This window comes from Accipiter gentilis, chromosome 13, assembly GCF_929443795.1.
Source record: "Accipiter gentilis chromosome 13, bAccGen1.1, whole genome shotgun sequence".
In the NCBI taxonomy this organism is placed as follows: domain Eukaryota; kingdom Metazoa; phylum Chordata; class Aves; order Accipitriformes; family Accipitridae; genus Astur; species Astur gentilis.
Genome location: NC_064892.1, coordinates 32367522 through 32385677, shown reverse-complemented (window position 1 = coordinate 32385677; position 18156 = coordinate 32367522). Strand labels below are relative to the sequence as shown.

The 18156-nt window shown below is 40.5% G+C and overlaps 2 protein-coding genes across 14 annotated transcripts in view; one reads left to right on the top strand and one right to left on the bottom strand.

The window, feature by feature from the left end:
* RCBTB2 (RCC1 and BTB domain containing protein 2) overlaps positions 1–5147 on the top strand; it is a 38317-nt gene extending 33170 nt beyond the window's left edge. For all 8 annotated transcript variants that reach the window (XM_049815638.1, XM_049815642.1, XM_049815645.1 and 5 more), the window contains one exon: positions 125–5147. In XM_049815638.1, the coding sequence (XP_049671595.1) occupies positions 125–265 (141 nt within the window). In that variant the 3' untranslated portion in view covers positions 266–5147. The remainder of the gene's footprint in view (positions 1–124) is intronic.
* Positions 5148–5776: 629 nt separating this feature from the next.
* The window catches only part of RB1 (RB transcriptional corepressor 1), a 77993-nt gene continuing 65613 nt past the window's right edge, over positions 5777–18156 (bottom strand). For 3 of the 6 annotated variants that reach the window (XM_049815632.1, XM_049815633.1, XM_049815634.1), the window contains 10 exons: positions 13742–13860; positions 13178–13323; positions 12321–12466; positions 11655–11759; positions 10453–10566; positions 10196–10362; positions 9269–9299; positions 8785–8927; positions 8275–8324; positions 5777–7010 (listed from right to left, as the gene is read on the bottom strand). In XM_049815632.1, the coding sequence (XP_049671589.1) occupies positions 6937–7010; positions 8275–8324; positions 8785–8927; positions 9269–9299; positions 10196–10362; positions 10453–10566; positions 11655–11759; positions 12321–12466; positions 13178–13323; positions 13742–13860 (1095 nt within the window). In that variant the 3' untranslated portion in view covers positions 5777–6936. The other 3 variants (XM_049815636.1, XM_049815637.1, XM_049815635.1) reach the window with 3 other exon arrangements.

The following is an 18156-nucleotide window of genomic DNA, read 5'->3' as shown; positions in this document are numbered from 1 at the left end:
AAGGGATTGGTAATGTGAACAAGCTGGTATATTCTCTGCTAATTAAATGACAGATTTGAAACAGAAAAAATTAATAATTTTTCTATCACGCATTCATATTAAAAATTACCTCAATTTGTTCTAGGACTTGGAAGAATTTTGCTTCAGATTTTGCATAAACCATTTAACTGTTGTTACACAAACTCAAGGCTTTGCAGAAATGGACCACGACCTCCTGAAAAACTTCATTAGCAAAGCAAGCAGAGTGGGAGCATTCCGAAATTGAGGTCTGACTACCACCAAGCTGAAGAGCACGTCCTCTTCCCTCCCAAGAATACTTCTGCTTTGGAGAACTTACTTATCCATGGTCAGAGCGTGCAAAGGTTTGGAAAGAAAGACTCGGTGTCCATCAGTTTAGGAAATGTGTAGAAGTCTGCTAATATACAGGTTTTGTAAAGATGGCTACAGCACAGATGTGTGGTGAGAGTTCATTGCCAGCAGTCAGAATTTAACAACAAAAATCCAATGCAGTAACTACCCTTGCCCACTTAAAGTCAAGCAAACTAAGCTATCATCTTGTCTGTCTGGTTTGAGGGTTTCTTCTTGTTTGTTGTTTTTGTTGTTTTTTTTAAAAACAACCTGCATTTGGGACAGTGGCCTGTTTGCTGCTAAAATTTTCATAGTATACTTTTATCACCAAACAAAGTTAGTATGTCATAGTCAGCTGCTTTGTGCCTGGTTTACCATCCAGTGAAGATACAAACTTGTTTTTCTGAACATGCGATGAAGTAATAAATTCTTTAGGATGAGAGGCTTTCCGATCTGTAGGAGGAGGATATGTCTCACTTGGTGTTTATCTGGAGTATAAATACATAAGCCCTGAAGAGCTTCAGCTGGATATTACAGTTTTGAGTTCCTGGCACTTATGTCCATTGTTCTAGACAGAATGAAAAAAAAAAATCTTCCTTTCCATTACACCCAGCACCTTCCCTGGCACCCCAGTGGGCCAGGAAGCATTCACAGTATTTGTCTGGGCATGAATTATTGTACTGTGTGTTTTGGTACTCAGAAAACCATCTGGTTGCTTGTTACCAAGAAAAAGAAATCCAAACAAAATCTCAAGGAAAGGGAAGTTCCACTTGAGGTTTTTTTATTCCTGTCTGGGTATCTATCCGCAGATAGATCACCTTAAGAAAAATGGAGAAAAAGATAGTTTTGAAGTGATAAAAATGGGTCTTACCATTAAATCGTGAGAGTGAAACTCGCATTATCTTTCCATGTGGCAATAGTACCTCTTGTCCAAATGCACTGTTTCAGGTTCTCCTTTGGTCAGCGCCGGGAGGTGACCACACCACTTACCTGACATGCCTGGTTTAGGCGAGAGGCGTTGCCCTCTGGACATGCTTCCCTCTCATCACTGACCATCGAGGGGATGGGATGGCTAAGGTAGAGTAGATGCTTAATTTCTAACTGACTTAAGTGAGGTAAGATGAAACCCCACCCAGTGTTGCACAGAGAGGTTTGCCCTGTTACAGAAGATGCTGAGCTCATGAAGCATTTACTTTCTAATAGGCAACTATGAATTAGCCCTGAGAAATTATTTCTCATAAAATTTTGAGTGGGTGATGTGGCTTTAAGTGCCTTTTGTAGTATTGTACAAATGGTGAAGGCAAGAAGCTGGATGGTCAGGCTCAGTACGCTAATATAATTAGTCGTGCAACCTTCCTTCAGATCCTTGCTGTGCCACAGAATCCTGTGATGGCTTTTTCTAATCCTCAAATGTGGTTTCTAAGCATCTAATTCCCTTAAATGATTGCAGCCTCATTTCCTCATTTCTAAAGTAGAAATAACTGTTCCTTGTTATATTGGAGGATCATTTCTCAAACAATCCTGTTCCTTGAGAAGGAAGTAAAGGAGAAGCACACCCTCAGAAAGGATGAGAAGCAGTGAGTAGTGTCTCTCTTCACAGCAGTCCCTGTGGGTGCAAGCGGAAGGATGAGGCATGCAGGCAGTAGAATTTACTTGGGAAACAGGAAAAGGGCCATAAGCAAGTTATTTTGGAAAATGCCGTTTGAGGCATTTGCCTCAGACTCACTAGAACTATATCGGATCATCTACTGCTAACAAGCGTGTTCTGCCACCTCCTCAGTGATTAGCACAACTTACTTTCTCCAGCAGCATAAGTCTATACTTAGCAGCTGTATCAGTGTTTTGTATTCAAACAGAAGTGGTCAAAAACTTTACAGTACATAAGGCAGTTTCATCAAAACCACACCTTCCCTGGGGGGAGAAGATCAGTTTTGATAAGTTTGCGTTGAAAAGCACTTGACTGAGGCATACTGAGGCTAATGCAGACAGTAAACCAGTATCACGGTAGGGCACAACTGTATCACTTGCCTAAGCTGGCTCAAGTGCAAAACACAGTAGTTCAACAACTACCGTAGTCAAAACGGCATGCTTTCTTAGCAAGGTATTTTTGGCTTAATATAACCAATAGTGCCATTTTTTTTTCAATTTGTTTCCTTGCTGCTCATGATTTCCAACCTACTATACACATTAAAGCCTAGTTACAATTTCAGAGTAACTGACAAAGCCTGTAATTTTGAGAAAAAGCATCTCTGGACTGAATAAGGGCAACTCTAAAGCTCCAATGGGTCAGCGCTGGCTTTTACTCATGTAGTATGTATCATCTGACCTGGATGTGACAGTATTACATTCATAGAGGAGACATTTATTTATTTAATTTTTTAAACTTTCTTTGCATGCACTTTCCTTGGCACTCAAAGGTCAATGTTTAAAAAACTGTACTGGCTTAGGTGGTTAAATGTGGATATGCTTGAAGCCCGATCATTGGATATTTTAGAAAAAACGAGGGATTTCTCACATTTTACCACTGTGAGATGGTCTGCAAGAAACTTATGTTTGTGGATCTTGCAGGTTAAATACTTCATTAAGTATTTAACCTGCATGTAAATAGTGTTCTGTTTTAGGACACCACAGACAAAAAGGTTACCTGTTAAATAAAGTCAAGCATAAACTTTATCCGGGGTTTAAATCAAGAAGGATCCTCTACTTTGCAGAAAGGGAATGAGGTGGGTAACTTTCTGAATCAAATGGAATGTGAAAGAAAAAGAAATGACAGGGATAGGGTTATTCAAAGGTTCTCTTAAAAGTTACTGAAGCAAAGCCAGCATTGCATTGTCACCTGGTACCCACCCCTAGAGTTTTGTTATGATGCCTGATAACTATGTAAATTGCTGGTTTTATACAATCTGAACAATTTCCATGGCCTTTCCTTGTAAAACAAAGCATTTATTTACCCCATAAAGACATGACTCATTGGCTACCACCTAATGATGTAGAAAGTTTACAGCGTGAACATAAAATTATGTTTTGATTTCTTGTTTCTTTATAAACTTGGCTGGTTTTAATAGACCATTAATAAAAATGCCATAATATTTAAAAAATATGAGTGGGATTTTTCACTTTTACTGAAAAGAAAGTCTGATGCTGGTAAACAGAGCTGACTGTGCAGTTAGTAGTGTGGGACAAAAAGAAATAAAAGAGACAGTATTTCAGAAAGATACTTTAAAGACTATTGGTGTTCTTAAAGAAATAACTGCCACCAGCTATAAGTATTTATAAACAGAATGAAAACTGAGTCTGCAAAAAACAGAGCTGGAGAATTTGCATAAATGTATTTTCACCTTTCAAAGAAATTAATGCCCTAGTGACTTATTAATATAATTTTCCTCAAAACTCCAAGCATTGTTTCTGAAGCAAATGTACATTATGACCAGCTTACTTGTTACTTTTAAAAATATTTCAACTTGTACTTTGCACCAGTATCTCCAGCTGTCCCACATGTGACACAGGCATCTTCCTGTACCCAAAACCATGCAGTTCACACATCCTGTGACATGTAAGAACAAACAGCATTTAGAAACAGGGGACAGCAGCAAGAGATTAATGTATAAAACTGCAAATAAAGAGGCTCATACGCCGCGAGATGACTACACAGCCAAGCCAACAGACTAAATTCCCCACAATGTCAATGGAGAGAAAGGGGCCTCTCAGATGCCATTCCCCTGCCCTCATTTCCCACATACAGCTTCGGCAGAGACACATTTTCTCCACTGTGCTTAGGAGAGTTTGAGCAGTGGTGCAATCCTTACCATTAGGCACCTGAAACACCCGTCCCATTTTCTGTCCAACTCTCCTGCGTCTGAATTCTAATTTTCTGTTGTTTTCCTGAAACAGTTTCAATATCCTAGCCCATTTTGAATGCAACAAGGTCTCACCGTAAGAAGAGTACTCTCAAACACAGTAAAATTTCCAAATCTGATAAAAAGCCATTCAGTTTCAATACACATTGATTTGCATACATATCTACTTAAAAATAGGACTCTGAAAATGTGTTTTCAGAAGTAACAAGGACTGGCAAGTAAGTCAGCCAGTGCACTTTGTGCCCTAAGCCTTGTCATGAACGCCAATGCTATAAATAGCCCTGCGAGATCAGGAGAGTCGCAACTCACGGGCACCGACGGACTCCAGCAACGCAGCGACGGGCAGCCTGCGAGGCTGACCTGCCTACAGACACGTACCTGGCACCAAAAGCCACGGCGGCTTTTGCTGGAGTTTTGACATCCCGGGCTGTTTTCAGCAGCTCCGAACAAGAAAGAATTGATGACGGGAACGCTTCTAAATGCGCACACCCAAATCTCCGAAGGACAGCCTCACGCACCTCTGCAAGGGCCCTGGCAGCAACCCAGGCCACCATCGGTACGGGCTGGCCTCCGCCAGAAGCCTGGTCACCAACAGCGACCCTGGAATAAAAGTTCTGGCGAGAACAACATTTCCCGAAACTCCCGAAGGTAACTCCAAGCCCGACAGCATGAATCCTTGGACCTCCGCACCAAGAGGGAATCGCTGGAGATGGAGCGACCTCTGCTTGTACCATCTGCAGAATCACAGTGGAAGCGTGATACAGCAGGACATCGTTACCCTATGAAGTCACCTTCTCATCTAATAAAAGGAAATTACTAACCGGGAATCTTTTAAAAGCTATTTTATTTACCTTGAAAAGAAAGAAACTGATTAGTTGTATAAAATACTATCATACATTTGATGTAAAGCCTTCAGTCTTTGAACAAAAAAAAAAAATAAAATACACTGTCACAGTAAGGAAATAATAAATCTGCTTAGGCACTGGACTCTGTACTGTCACCCCTCTAGCCAAAGGATCATGGAAGAACTTCAACAGCTGTAACAGAGCTTACAGTCACTGCACCCCAATGTTAACACATATTCTGTCTGTAAAACTCTGCAAACAGTGAGAAAATAAACATAAGGTACTCCAGCAGTTCTGTACATTTTTCAGGAGGAAAGTTGAAGCCATATTGTGACTAAAAAAATAACTCCATTTTATTTTAAAATTCATTGACAAATCAGTGTGCTGTTCGTAGAATTTTCAGTAGCTGTAGGATTAGCTTCTGTTTGACCCAAGGACTGATCATTAAAATGTACTACTGTAAGTATTCTAGGATCAGCTAAACAATTTCTAAATAAGCTACCCGGAGAAGATGTAGTTTTAAAATGTTTGCGTAAGGACAGCATGCTTTTCTACTGTAGCTGTTTTAATTCAAGTAGCTGCAAAAGCTAAATTTAATAAAAATGGGTCACTTTAAAGCAGGACTTCATTTATTTACTTAGGTTTTAATCCACTGGAAGTAAAACATGTGCTTTCTTTAACTGGCTACTTTGCAAACCCTTTATCATTGCAGGAAAAAATCTGGTATCTGAATCAGTAACTTAGAAACACAGAAGCTGAAAAAAGTTCGGGCTTGGGGTTTTTTTTTTTTGCTAGTTGTGACAGTTTGCAAGTTGCCTATTAAACTCTGCCTTTTCAGCAATATAAGGCAGACTGATTTTCCCAACGTGGGCTCGTCAAGTTCGGCTTTTGTGCCAATGGGAGACGCCCTGTGCTTTTAGAGACCAGGCCACTCGTACCTGGAACCCGACCGGAGAGACCCGGCTTTCAGCCATAGCAAACAGGTTTGGGGCCTGTTTCTTAAGCTGTTTGGCTTGGCTACAGGTAGGGGAAAATTTGAAGAAATCAGGAAAATTCTACGTCATTAGAATTTCAAAATCTTACGTGTACCAGGTGGGATTTAGGTTTGGGGTTCTTTTTTCTTTTAAATAATTGAGGTTTTTTCCAAGATAAGAAAGTGCACATCAAGTACTCTGCGTATGGGAAGAAGCTTCGGCTTCTGGGAAGATTCTCTGTGGGATTCACGTTCCATGAAACTCAAAAACTGATGGACAGCGTAAGTGCCCTCTGAAATTGCAGGGGGGCGAGAGCTGGGGAAGGAGAACTACACAACGCTAAGTATTGGTTTCAGTAGTACGGCTACATAACGAGTTCCCTTTGAATTCAGGTTGTACTTCTCACGTACTGACTCTGCAAGGTCTACGACTGCTCTGCAGTTTAAGTTAACGGGAAGCTGATGCGCTAATTATATACAGAGACAAATCTTTGCAGTATCTGGCCCCTCATTTTCAAAATTTGCAAGTAAAGAAAATCTAAAAATGAAACCTAAGAAACAAAATTAGTGCATTTCAAATCATTCTAGCTAACGTTTTGTCTTTAGACAGAAAAAAATCAGTCCAAGTAGACTGAATTGGCTTAAATCAGTAACGTTGCAATAGGAAACCAAGACACCTTCCAAGTCTGGTTTTTAAATCCTCAAAAAAATATATAAATTAAATTCAGTGGCTTACATTGTATATATGCTACATCATAAGGCAAAGTATCATGAAAAACATTTAAAAATTTAAAAAGTCCAAATGTTTTCAACTAGCAGTTCTGAATAAAAAGCAACTAAAAAAGCAACTCAATTAATGAACAAAAACAATCTAAGAGGGCCTGCAGTGCAGCCCCTGGTCCTGAGAAGAATCTCACTTTTCTTCACTGGCTGAGGTATCATTTCCGTCATTCAGCTTCTGCTTTTGCATTCTTGTTCGAGTAGATGCTAAAAAAAAAACCCAAACAAACAAAGAAAAAATTAAATACTTGCTTCAGACGCGACTAGTTCTTGTAAAAAACTGGTAATGACACAAGGAATTGAATTACACTAAATAAAACAAATCCCACATTTTAAAAGTAATTCTGAGTTGCTTCAGCAATTCCTGCTCAATCTCGCACAGCTTAAATTCCTTCCACCCGTTCACTGAAGTTCTTGCTTCCGTACCCTCCCTTTGTCTGTTTTCACCTTCCCGGCGGGCAGATGGACTGTACCACGTAGGGATCTCGTCTTCTTGCCAGGCAGATGCTACGGGCCGAGCCGGCCCCACGTCCCGCAGCCAGCCTGCCCCGAAAACGCCTTTTCCCTGCGGTGACACACGCTGACACGACTGGACGCGAGACAGAACGTCTCTTCTTAACCTCTGCCACAAGGAAACGCTCAAACCTTTCCCCTACCCTAAAATAATAAAGGAGAGGTGCCTGGATCCGTACTCGTACCTATCCTGATGAGCAAACATTTGCTACCTAGCAAAAGAGGTTTTAATGGGCAAATCTGCTCAGCTACGGAGCTCGGATTCCACCGGAGAGTGAGAACACCCGGTCAGGCCAAGCGTGCTCCTTCTCAGGAGTGGAAAATAAAGTTTGGATGCGGGGATGTGGCTGTTTCGCTTTTCCTGAGCTAGATTTGAGTTTCATTTGAAAAACAGAAAAGCGATGCCATAAAGTCTGAAAGAAATGCTGACCCACCAGTCTCAGGCATTTTAGTATAAAAGACAGCAAAGCAACATACAAAATCACATACAATTTTCCTGTGTACATAATTTTCCTTGACTATACTGCAATCACCTAAAAAGGTGTTCTGGTCAACGAAATGCTGCTGCAATTACTACTGATCTCTACCCGCAAGCTCTCAGCTAAGGGTTTGTCATTACAACAAATGGGAAAGCCTTGGCAAGCATTTAATTCCGTTTCAAGAATTCTAGTGTTTAGGAAAAATGTGTCATGCTCATTTTCTTATTCACATGTGATATAACATCTCCTGTGCTGCTGTGCCATTTAACATCCTCAAAGAGGCTTTTGAGGATTTCCATTTTATAATCTGCATTTTCAAGATTAAACGGAGCAAGTACAAAAAACTGAGCAAGTACAAAAAAACTGAACAAGTTACCAAAATTACATCAGTGTTGAGCAATGTTTTTATCTGAGTGGGCACAAACTGTTTTATCCAAGGCACTCACTGCTGGGCGGTTAATGGAAAAAATAATACTCACTCATTTCTGCAAGCTTTTGTTGGAACTTCGACTCCTGGGGTAGGTGTTTGCTGCAGACAGAAAACATACGATTAAGTGCAAGTTAAAAAACACCCCAACATTTATCCTCATAACCTAACTTTAAATCAAGGTTCATTCACTTGAGTGCTATCGCCTTCTCTTACAAAGATGCTAACTCTTTTTTCGTTCACGCTAAACTCAAGAGTTGCTTGATTTCTCATACGCCTTAAAAATTTGGGGTTTGTTTTTTAAAAGGCTGACTAAAGACAACAGCACGGTTTAGCACTCAGCGGTAACACTGGGATGCTGGGATGTGTAGGCATGGAATAAATCCTTGCTTTGGACATCAAAGTGTCTAATTCAGAAGTAGTATGCTACCATCTCTCATTTAATATATTTACTAAAGTTCACAAATTAAAAGAAGTTAGGATGTCAGGAAGAAGTTCGGATAGAAGGCCCCGAGAACCAAATATACGTAAGATTACCAAAAAGCCACGAGCAATCCCTCACCTTCCATCTGCTTCGTCTTGCCCTTCTATATCAAAGCGCAGCCTCTTCAGTGGCTTCGGAGCAGCGCTTACTTCTGCGCTGCGTTTTAGCTGGCAGTCACTGTTGCACACCATCTGGTTTATTTTTTGAAACTTTTCAGAAGTCTGAAATGACAAGAAAGTAGGGAAAGAATTGTCAACAAATCCTGAAACTACTCAAGCTTTCCCGATTATCCACTACAACAATTAGGAGTTCTAAAACTCCTCAGTTTAAGAGCTCTACCTTCTGTCAAAGCAAGAAAATGCAAAACGTTTTAAAAGTGAAGTCTGGATATTTGAAAGGAGTTAACAGGACACCCCTGAAATCTTTGTGCTTACAAATTCCGTAAAATACTATGCTGAATTAGAGACTCTGCCTGGCCAGTTCTACAGGTGTCAGCAGTCTATCCCCTTCCTCCAAAAGTTACATGCATTCAAGACCAGACATTAAAAATGTTAAAACTCACCCCGAACGATTCACCAATTGACACCAAAATTCTGCCAAATGAAGAAGAGAAGTGTTACAATGACAGCAGAATCCACTAATTCGCACCGCTTGGCACAAGGCATTAACAAAGCCTCTTCCTCTCACTCCGCATTAACAGTGCAAACCCTTACTACACTTTACTGCGTTGAGACCGTTCACCTTTCTATTCGGGCCAGTGAATGCTGAATCGCCAAACCAACTGTACCACACAGATCGAAAAGAAACTGTGGCTTGAAAGAATCGGAGGCCCCCACAGGCCGGCCCTTATCTGCAGGAAGACGCTTCAGTGCTGGGTACCCAGATAATCATCCCTTCATCAGTACCTTGAGGTGTTTGCTAATCAAAACCATGCAGGACTTCAACCTAAAATATACAGTAATAGTTGAACTTTTGCACGCGGTGGGCCAGGTGCAATGGGACTCACTTGATCCTAGTTTGAGAAACCCACTGGAGACTTGCACGTTCGCCGTCATCCTCGTCTGCTATGAGCGAGTGACCAACAGGTTGAAAGGTTCTGCTCGGTCAACTACTCTCAACCATTTTGTTCCAAAAAAGTATTTTCTCTTAAACAAGTGTGCAAAGCTCATCTCTGTTTTTCAGGAGGGTGAACCACAGTCAAAGCCAACAACATTTAAACAACTAGGTCAGAAAACCCCTCTTAGATGTGACTATTCTAAAAAAAAGAAAAAAAACCCACCCCAAACTCCTTGAGCACACTGACTTAACTGAAACAGAAAAGCGCTCAAAGATGAATAAAGATTCCAAATACAGGACACAAACTTTTACCTAGAAAAGATAATTACCGCACACTATTGGCAAACTAGACTACGCCGTTTTCTAATTTGCTTCCACTAAAATCCCCCAAATACCTTTAATTTAGTCAAAGAATTGCTTGCCAACAACCTACCTAGACCTCGGAGTCATCTTTGTGGGTGACTGAAACCCGTCGGAGAATTTGTATGGGCTCTTCAAGGGCGAGATGTAGATGTTATTGCCAGCAGGGACGCGCCGAGGAGAGTTGGAAAACTGGTAAGGGCTGCGAGGAATGTGTGGGATAGGTGACAGAGTGGGAGGCTGTAAAAATAATAAAATCATCATAAGTTCTGTTGTCTATATATTCCTATTCTACTAAATAATTAACACTGAACACAACTAACAGCTTACCCTGTTGGAGGCATACTGCAAAATGTTTGTTTTCAGCTTCTGCATAAACACTAAGTTGTAGAAGACTATAATGGAGTCATACTGTTCTTCCCTGATAAGAACACGTTTGAAAGTCTACATAGGGCAAGAAAATCATAGACAGTTTAAAAACAAACAAACAAACAAACAAGGATGAGAATTTTACATTTGACAAACTCAAAGCCATTCAAAAAAATCTGTGTTAGATAAGAGTTAAGTTGGCACGGGTACGCTATACAAGCCATTGTAACTACTATTTAGAACTGTTCTAAATTGTTGGGGTTTTTTTTTCCTCAAACACGTATGAGCATCAATAGTGGTACCTACTTAAGTAATTGGCACAGCTCCCTAGTGCAAAAGCAGTTCATCAGTACTATAACAACATTTTCCAAATTCAAGCTCCATTTGCTTTCATACATGCAATTCTCAGAAAAAAAAAAAAAAAGTTTGTTACTGTGCATGCCTTGCAAGGCTACAAAAGCCATTACTGACCCAATGTGGATAAAATAGTTCTTTAGGCTTGGAGACAAAAGTCTGGAGTTTAGCCGAGACGTACAAATACACAATGAGAAATTCTGCTACTAAAAGGATGGCTACCGTTCAATTAGCTGTTTGGTGAGGCTTTTTTCCTATTAATTACTGTTTGGTGCAAAAATTTAAGTACAGTAAGGCCCTTAGAAAAAAGGAACTACTTAATGTTAGAACGAAGCCTGCAACTTTAATACATACACACCTGTTTGATATCTAACCATACATCTCTACTTGATATCTAGCCGTCTTTCTACTGAAAGCTTCTACAGACAGTTTTCTGCTTGTTTTCTCTTAACGCTCCATGGAAGTCAGGTAACTGTTGAAGGAACTTGGGTTGCTTTTGAAAATGCTGTTAGCTCTAGATCCGAATCTTTCATCTAGTCTCCAAATAGAATCATAAACCATTATTTAGCTTCTTTAAGGAAAAATGTGGAATGAAGTTTGCTTCCTAAGGAGACTTATCTGTGAGATGTTTAAAGAGACTTTTAGTATTAGAGACAGTTTTCGCCTCCACAAAATGCAGATGCAGTGAAGCAGAAAACATTTGCACGTTCAGGTGTAGTTTGGTGGGGTGTTTTTTTTGTTTTAGACAAGAGAGAAATAATTAGTTTATAACATTTTTATGGAGGAATAACATTAAAGAATTTCCATACCTCTTGATTTGTGTTGGGAAGCTCCTTGTATGCTGAAACTATTGTTTTAAATCTGAGATCTACATTCTTTACTTTGCATATGCCATACATGCAACACATCATGATCTAGTAAAGAAACAAGACAAGACAACTGGAAATGCAGAAAATTAATTCAGCTTCTTCATTTCAAGTTAAGATGAGCTTTCTATTACTGATTGTGCTCGGTAAGCTAGCATGCAACTCAACTTCGTAAGAACTTCCAGAATATAAATCAACCACTGTTCTCCTCATTTCAGTATGCCAGTAAACTAATTGGAGCTGATAATATCTTCTCAAACTCATTTCACATGCTGCAATTTTAGGGTAGAATAAGAAAACTTATATCAGCCACACATGTTGTCTTCCCAAAGAAAATCAGTATTTTCTTATGCAAATTATTAGAAAATTCAGTGCGTCCTCATTGTTTCGAATATAGCTGTAAATGGTATTGGAAGATCCCAAAGGAAGTAACTGCCAGTACTTAGAAAACCTGAGATGATCAACTTCACTCTAAATTAATTTCTCCTTTGAACGATCAATAGAGAAATAAGAACTCAAATTACAATTTCTAATGGCTAAAGAATGTATAAGGAACTTTTTGTTCTGGAGAGCCTTTTTAAAATTTTAAAACTTTTCTGTTAACTTTACCTGGTCCAAGTGCCTGTCTCTCATAAGCTCATATTCATTTTGCAGCGTGTGCTGGAAGAGGGTCCAGATCAAGGGTTCCAGGTCAGGATGTTCAGAGAGAAGCCGATAAAACAGGGTATGTAGTCGAAGATAGGCCAGTAGATACACTTCAGAAACAGAGAAGAAAAAATAAACTGAAATTGTAATAATAGGCATATACAAAATAAAAGGAACGCGATGGAGGATGGACAGCAATTAAACGTTCACCATCTCCCACTACAAAAACTGCAAGCCATCAAACGAAGGTAGTAGAAGCCAAGTTCAAAAGAAACGGAAAAGATTCTTCACCCAACAGGCGTTGGACACACCAAAGTCCACACCAAACAACGCTGCGCATATATGCCTACGTCGATTCAAGAAGTCTGAACAAGCATTTGGAACGTGAATCTACTGAGAGTTACTAAGCACACACGTCGCAAAAGGCTCAGGAAAACCCCCGAGGTGGAGAAAGTCAAAGCTCGGGAGAGCAGTCAGGGGAAGCACCATATATGCTTGCCCAGTTCTTAAGCTTCCCACGACATCTATTTATGGTCACTGCTAGAAAAAGGATGCTATGATAGAAGAACCCTCCATCTGAGCCCATATGGCCATTCTTACCATCGGTAGGTAAGTTTTCAGTTCGAACTTGCAGTGTGTAGAGTGCATGCATTAACCTGCTGGCACCGTTTTACTGTTTCTTCCAGAGGCAGCTGAGGGTTTCCACGGTGTTTACTACAGGTTCTATTATCATCTTTTAAGAAATGTTGAGCTCCAAAACCCAAAAAGGATAAATAACAAGAGGTAACTTTGCAATCTCAGCATGTACAGAAGCAACAAACCTTTTTTGTAGAACAGAGAGAGGGAGGTAGATTTCTGTGGTTTCTGTGTTTGGGGGGTCACACCTGGCTGAGCATCTGGAGTGGAAGTAGCACCTAGAGAAGGTCCAGGTGCTTTCTTCTTAGGAGATCTCACAGGAGAAAGATAGCTGGAGATTCAACGTATATTAAGCACTTAACATCACGGGATAAAGGAACAATTTTATATGAATAATACTTCCAGGAACTCTTCCCCCATTAGAAGAAATTAAATAAATTAATTGCTACTGTAACCTGTTATTCCTGTATCAGGAATTAAGAATTCCGGTTATTCATCAAGGGACTTATTTATTCCTAGGCAAGTAAGATAACAGTTTGGAATTACAAGTTTGATAGGGCTTGGAAAAAAAATATTTCAGAATTTGGTTTAGCTAAATTTACATGTATAATAAGAAGCAGCGAATACAACAGTTCATCATAACCTAAGTATCAAGCCCAACAAGTAGGAAAACAGAATGCACGTGGATTTCAACATTAAGGGCGATATTAACTTCACATTTTACTAGACCTCAAGCACACGTCACTTACAGGTCTGCAGCAGTGTGGTTGTGTTGGAGAGGCACGTTGAGAGTGGAAGTGGGCTCAGGCTGATCGGTTTGGCCTTCTCGCTCTTTTGACTGCTTGATAAGATCGAACAGAGGTGACCCCTAGGAAAATGACAGTAACAATACCTTATACTGAGAATAGACAACGACACTGGATGGATTTTGTTCCTTCTTCCCTAAAAACAACCCCCAAAATATGATCCTAGATAAAAGATTAACCCTTTGAAATATTTCAGAACAGTCATATTTTGCCCAATATATTTTAACTCTTTAACTGACAAGTTTTAACTATTAAATACACCAAACACTTTTTCTGTTTCAACAGCAGCCCGTTAGATACAGGCTAACTCCAGTGTTGAGATGTAACTGTATTCCAGAGTCTCTTACTACTTCCTACTAAATAGCCATTCCTGGAAAGAAGAACAAACCATACAAGAAAATACAGAAAAGCTCACATATAAAAAAACCCAACCAACCAACCAAAACACAAACCCGTCGGTGACTGAAAGTTCCTGTCCTGTCAATCCATTTCTGCTACAACATCCACTCGGTATTTTACATATTATAATATACAAACCACGGTCGTAACTCATCTAAGTGCTCTGGGGACTACGATCTCCGCAGTGTCATGTTCCAGACCTACCTCTGGCAAGAGTTACAGTCACTCTGGACACATTAAGTCTCTGCCCTCACACCCAAAACCAAGCCCCACTTTGATTTTAGGTCAATTATCAGTACTTTAGGCAAGGCAGCTGGAAAAAGTCTGAAGCTCCTAAGAGCTTGAGGTAGGAGGAGATGCAGAGAGGATGTAAGCGGAATGGGGAAGGTTGGTTCTGGCTGAAGCAATATTAGTGTTACTGCTGACGTTAGTAATAAACAGCAGTCTGGCAGAAACCAAATCTCAGGCTTTTGTTGCTTGCTTGTCACGTACAGAGAAGAATTATGCTGAGACAGCAAGACTGCACGGGAAAATATTTTGGCATCGTATTTATAATTAATTTTGAAAACACAGGGTTGCTGGCTTCTGGTTTTTTATTTTCTTTAAAGAGGAGACTCATCCTTGAGCACAATGTTGCCTTCCAACAGTGCAGCGTAAGAACTCCCGAAGCAACCGAAGAGCATTGGATTAGCAAAGATCTGCCTTCTCAGGGGGAAGGCAGTGTCCATAAGACTGAGAATGAAGTGGGCAAAACCAAACATTCAGCACATTCCTCCAAACGATCCCCCAAAAGACAGCAGTAAAATCAATCAGCTCAACGCTTTGTACATAATGCATCGTCCGATTGCCCAAGGTCTATTTGATCCTACAAATGCATGTTACTAATATTTTAATATGATGGCACGGATGACAAATCTGTAGCTACAGTAACAAACAGGAGCACAGCATGCACGTAAAGCAAGCTGCGTCACCTGGCTAAGGCAGTAAGAAAAGGCCTAGTAGAACTAGACTAGATTTACTAGAATTAAAACTAGCATTAAGACTTCCCTCATTTAGCCTTATTTCTAAAAAAAGATCACCTTTCTTCTGACGTGCATCAACTAAAAATTCAAAGCAACAAGACAAGAGTGACTTGAGATTTACAGTTTTTCATATTGCGTAATTTTTAAACTATGGTTTTGCCAATACTGGTGCTGTTCCATCCATAACAGAAAATCATCGGTTACTGACTCATAACCACATACACACGATGGAGAAATAACTCCATCATTTCTCAACCAGATCAGCTCTTGGGCTGGTTTGCATCATCTTTCCCTGTACTTAGGAGTCAACACATTTCTCACTTGTTTCTCCCAGCGCTGCCCTTGCTGGAAATGCAGAGACACGACCTTCTCCATTTCTCATTCTTCTGGCCACTTGGTCTCTTCCTTTTTATTAGTCCCATCAGCACTTCACTATGCCCTGAAGAATCTGAGTTTCTTTCCCAGAGCAATCACTAATTCATTGCTGAAACATCTCTTGATTCCTTGACTAGGAGTCAATCCCGCTTCATTCATTTCACATTTTAGCTATTAATGACTAGGAAAATATTGTTTTCAATGAAGCATCAGTAGGAGGAAAAGGGGTTGATGAAGGGGAACGAGAGGTCAAGAAACAGAAGCAAAAGTTACTATTTTTGAAGTTAGCACTTGAGACCAGCAGTTCCAGGTCCTCTTGCAACCCTGCTCCCGTTTTCCCTGTACGGCGTGTGATTTCATTAGATAAGACGAGGGGACGCAGCAGCTTGCGACCCGTGGAAGGGATCTGCCTACTTTTGTGTCATTCCCACTCCTCCTCTTCTACCTGCCAGCCTGGACAACCGGTCAACCTCCACACAAGTCAATCGGATGCATTAAACCAGCAGAAAGTTACCAGAAAAAGCAACACCAGATTTAAGCCAGCTCTGCCGAGAATCACGAGCAGAGCCAGAACGAGCGTTAAGAACAGACGGGGCAGCAACACCACGGAGGTTGGGAGCAAAGCAGGGAAGAGCAGAAAACGGGGAGCACGAGATGTCCCCCATTTACTGCCAACAGCCCGCTCACTCGGCTGATTGGCACGTGAAACTTTACCCTACAAGAATTTATGAAACCTACTGCTGCTTTCCATCAGTTGGATGGACCACAGCGAGCAAGAGGATATTCTTTGTGCAGAAACATCTACTTACCGAGACTGACTAGCAAGATGCTGTGAGTCCAATACATCTTTTCTTGGCTCCCACAAATACTAATTGACACTGAGAAGAAGGTGCTATGCTGACAAGACTGGTGCCTCACAAAAAAACCCGAGTATGCCGTAACGCAGAAATACGCAAAGCCGAGTTTTCTCAAATGCATCTACCCCCCACCCTGCAAAACTGATGGGTTTAATGTCAACCTTGCCTCCTGTCTTTATATTTAAACATGAAAAAGACTTCTATTTAGTGAATCTGAAGCACATTCTGCAGCTTGCAGGGAGTTTTCAAGCTTATCAGGGCAAATTCTGTTTGGCTTCGGTCCCACTATTTGGTATTCAACAAACTACCTCTCGCTTGAATGAGCAAAATATACCATTACCCAGACAATTACCAATCCTCTAAGTAGTAGTCACAAAAGAACTTTAACCCCTGGGCCCAGCTTTATTGAACAGGAATGTTTATCAGTAACTCGTTTCTAAAGCAACATCATTCACACTACCTTTTACAAATTTTATATTGCTTTTTAAAGCTTTTAAGCAGCACTTCAGGTGCACAGGTCACCCCCAGTGCATTCCTTTCACATGACAGGAGTTTTGCAGTTTTTACTTCAATGCTCAGTAAGTGATTAATGTTACTAGATGCAGCCACAGAATAAATTTTACTAATTAAGTGAAATGTTGCTTTTCATTTGAAACTTCCCTGCGATGGCTAGAGAAGCCCCGTTTTATTAGTGCAAAAAATTAAGACCTAAAATTTCCCAGGGTCAAATGGCCACTGGCATCAGAATGAAGAATAAGACTGAAATTTGACTCAGTCCCCTCTCACACTACCCGCGGCTAATTATAACTCTGCAACACTGAACTCCGTGAATTAAGCGGGACTCCGTTAAGTGAGCCTCTGCAGGATGCTTCCCTCCATCGCAAGCATCTGCAGTGATTTTTCCACAATCTAAAACCTCCTTTTATGGACAAACCCGGCAGAATTTCTTGTTGGCTAATCTTTATTTGGCTATGGTGAAACTAGAGGACACACAGGTGCTTCCCAGCTTCCCGATCTTTTCATCAGCCTTGTCCCAACAATGTTTAACTGGACTTTGGGTTTCAGGAAAAGATTAAACGAAAGACCTGACTCTTTAAATATAGAGAACAGCTACCCTGGGGCTTGGGTGTAGTCCACCGACTACAGACAAAGTCCCTGAGCAGCTTTACTCTCAGCAGTGCTAAGTAGCAGTTTGCAGTATTTTAAAAACTGCTTTTGTCTTTGTTTTCAGCTGCTTTATGTCTTTATGCTTCATCATAATTTCCCAATCGATTTTCAGGTTTTAGTTATTTGTCCACAATAAAGTCAATGCGGTGTTTATCACTAAACTCAGTGTATATCTTAATGCCAAGCTCCCTTGGGTTTTTTGGTTTAGTTTGGGTTGGATTATTTTACAATCAACACCACCTAAATTCTTGAGTCGGTCAATACAATACAGAACATTAAGAAATGTTCTTCTTCATAATATGCTAAATGGTGGCTGTGATTTCGCAAGGCAAAACAAAGCCCATTTAGGATCGACAGCTCTGGAATGGAACCGCAAGGACTGGACCGGCGCAAGCTATTTCCACTCCTCTTTCCCATGACAGAATTGCACATCCAAATAGTTGACTTTCGCTCGCAATTGTATTTTCAGAAGCTTCACGTGAAAATTAGTATTCAGATTTGTGAAATACTTTAGGCCTCCTGAAACAAAATATACTTC